This window comes from Pundamilia nyererei, unplaced genomic scaffold (assembly GCF_000239375.1).
Source record: "Pundamilia nyererei isolate P.nyererei 1_Seehausen unplaced genomic scaffold, PunNye1.0 scaffold00089, whole genome shotgun sequence".
NCBI lineage: Eukaryota > Metazoa > Chordata > Actinopteri > Cichliformes > Cichlidae > Pundamilia > Pundamilia nyererei.
In genome coordinates this window covers 1506753-1509896 of record NW_005187490.1, presented here as the reverse complement: position 1 = coordinate 1509896, position 3144 = coordinate 1506753, and the positions used below count along the sequence as shown (strand labels likewise).

The following is a 3144-nucleotide window of genomic DNA, read 5'->3' as shown; positions in this document are numbered from 1 at the left end:
TGCCGGAGGTTTCTGCCCGTTTAAAGGCAGTTTTTCCTCCCTACTGTCACCTAGTGCTTGCTCAGAGGGGATTGTTGGGCTTTTCTCTCCTCTGCCTTTTTTCTTCATTTACTTGTTTAACTTTTTTCATTATTACTTTGTTTTACCTTGTTTCTTTATTTACTTGCTTGTTTAACTTTTTTTTTCAACTTATCTAAAAAATAAACCAATTGAATTTATCCTTTGAGTATTTTTCATCTCATCTTTACAGAATTTTTCCAAAACATTTTCAAACATTCAGATCTGTCTTTTATTTTCTTCTTGAAACCTCATAAATGGTGAACTAAAAACCCCGGAATATGGTTTGAAACATTGTTTCAGCTGAAACTGGCATAACATGCTTGAGTGAGAGTGAGTGTGTGTGTGTGTGTGTGTGTGTGTGTGTGTGTGTGTGTGTGTGTGTGTGTGTGTGTGTGTGTGTGAGAGACAGGTGACAGAGTATCACTAGTTAGGTCATCATGTTTAGGCTCATTCACTCCAAAATGATTTAGGCTAAATCTTTAAAACAGTGTCATTGCATACACATTTTCAATTCACTCCAATCGCACAAATGCAGAAATAATTATTTGCGGTATCTTATTTATTATGAGATTATGTCATGACTGATCATTTGCACCCACACCACCAAAAATGGGAGCAAAAGCGAGGAGATCATGTTTAATCGGTTATAAGAAAAGGTCAGAAATATAAGTGCCAACATGAGCAGTGTCCACAGAAACCTCTGAATCTCAGCTCAAAGCTCAAATAAACCATTTCTACAACCACCAAACAAAGCAAAGACACCAAACAGTTAAAAGAGCAGTGACGTCACCATGAATCTGTGGTCAGGTAATATCCATATTTTGATTGATGATTTTCTGGAGTTAAATGTGAGCCGAAGCATATTTTCAAAGGTGTTATATGCTATAAAATACTTTTAAATAAAATAATCTCTAATTAATTAAAATCTCATTTTTCTATGTTTGAGTCACAGTAACTTCACTGGGCTCACATTTTACTGATTCCATTCTTTACTCGCATGTTTTAAACGCTTAAAGCACTTTCACAGGTTTTTATATTCTTTTGAAAATTCATGTGAATTCAAGCTGTCAGAATTGTAATGTAAGCTTTGATAATTGTCCACATTTGTCATTTTGACGATTATCCGTTTATTTTAATAAATACAGCAAACAGAAAAAAACTAACAAATTAACAAACGCGGCTCCTAATAAGACAAAACCTGATGATGCTGCAAAACACAGTTAAGTGAGAGGAGGCTGTAAAATGGAATAACTGAAAAAGTGGCAGTGTACAGAAGTGGCGTTCCTCACCCTCTGGGTATCCGTAGAGGTTGTCAACAAAGTTGGAGATGGTGTAGTCGAACGCCGCAGCTGAGATGCCGTCGTTGTCCTCACTGTCGTCCACAAACTTCAGCCCCTCTCCCATGTTCGTTCCTATCAGGATGTCATAGTTTAGGATCTCCCCCTGGTGGAGAAAATAAGGAAGAACATGCTGAGTGCTGGAACAGAGCCTGTGTGCATCACAAGTCTACAACAGGAAGTGCAGCTGAAACACAGCTTTGGGAATTGGCAGCATTTCATTTCCCAGTAAACAAAAAAAAACATTAGCTGTTGGCTAAAATCCCTACTATAAACTGTAAATACTACAAATATGTGCAAAGAGCTGCAAGCTAATATATATACACATTGCAAACAATAAATACACAATAAATACACATTCCAAAATAAAAACACCTCTGCACATGAAGCGGAAACGTTTGCTCTTGCAGCGCTTCGCATCAACATGTATATGAGGTACTTTTGAGATTTGATCTGTGCATAGGTCAGAGATCCACAATCCAGCACGTTTCTGTTTCTCTGACCGCCAGGCTGCTGACCCGAGGTCACGTCAGAGCTTTATTTGTTATCTAAATGTAACAGACAGTTGGTAGCTCTCCTTCCACGCATTTCATACCACACACCAGGCAGACTTCTGGTTGGTTGACCAGAGTTTTTCAATGCCTGTCTGCATTAACACATCTCGAGAGGCATAGGTGCCAAAGAGCCGAATGTAGCAGCTGCAGCACGGCACACAGAGCAAATATTTTCATGGGGTAGTATCAGAAATAAGACCTTTGAATATGTAGTCCCTTTAACTTCTTTCCTTCTATTAAACCCTTTGACAAACAGCCATCCAGTGTCCTCTAACATGTGCTCTTATCATTTGTTCCTGATGCTCAGATACAATCCTGGACTCAACATATGTGGCTGTGTCTCTGTCCTTGCTATAGATATGTGTTAATGTGCAAAATAAGGTTAAAAAACGTAAGAAATAAATGCCCTCTGTTACATTTCATAGAAACCTTCATGGTTGAATGATTAAAAGCATAAGAAAAAAAATAACAATGTTAAAATAAAAAATATGAACACAATGAGAGTTAGATGAAGTTTTGATTCAAGAATAAGAATAAAAAAATGAACACATGGTTCCCTGTGATGCTGCTGAACACGAGTACTTCACTTCAGAGATTTCAGTCAACACTGGTGTGACAGCGAAGGGAGTCATGGGACTACATCGTAATCTGTCCTGTGGGCCATTTAAAAGCAGATTTGCTGGCTAACCACTGCCGTCAAAGCAAAACTAAAGAAACATTGCACCTTCATTCCTTTTTCCTTACGTTCTTCTAACCTTTTCACCGTGTTTTCTTTGAGTCTTAACAACAAGAGTGTAAAGTTAATAGCAGTAAATGTCAAGGCTTTCTGATTCTCAGTGAGATAGAGCGAGCTAGAGGAGCAGAGAGGAATGTGTTAAATGAGGGTTAACTAACACACTGATCCCAGAACAGACCGCATGTACAAATCAAGTTCTCTCTTTAGTTTGTTTTCATCCTCCTAGTCCTCCTCATCTCCTTGTAACACTGTTTTTATTCCTTGGGATGAAAAAGCAAAAAGGGGCCCGAATCTACTCCTGCAGGAACAATCGGTCATTGTTTGTTTTTTAAACTGCTGAGATATGAAGCGATCCTCGCTTGTTTGTCTCTAGTTAGTCTGCAGTTTTTATGTTAACACAAATGCATGAGTATTTTACTGACTCACTAACTGACACTGGCACTATCGGCGGTTTAGA

General features: G+C 38.4%; 1 protein-coding gene across 1 annotated transcript in view; it reads left to right on the top strand.

The window, feature by feature from the left end:
• LOC102209666 (tropomyosin alpha-1 chain-like) overlaps window positions 1-54 on the top strand; it is a 1112-nt gene extending 1058 nt beyond the window's left edge. The window contains exon 2 of the mRNA XM_005739156.1: window positions 27-54. Within this exon, the coding sequence (XP_005739213.1) occupies window positions 27-54 (28 nt within the window). The remainder of the gene's footprint in view (window positions 1-26) is intronic.
• Window positions 55-3144: the final 3090 nt, after the last annotated feature.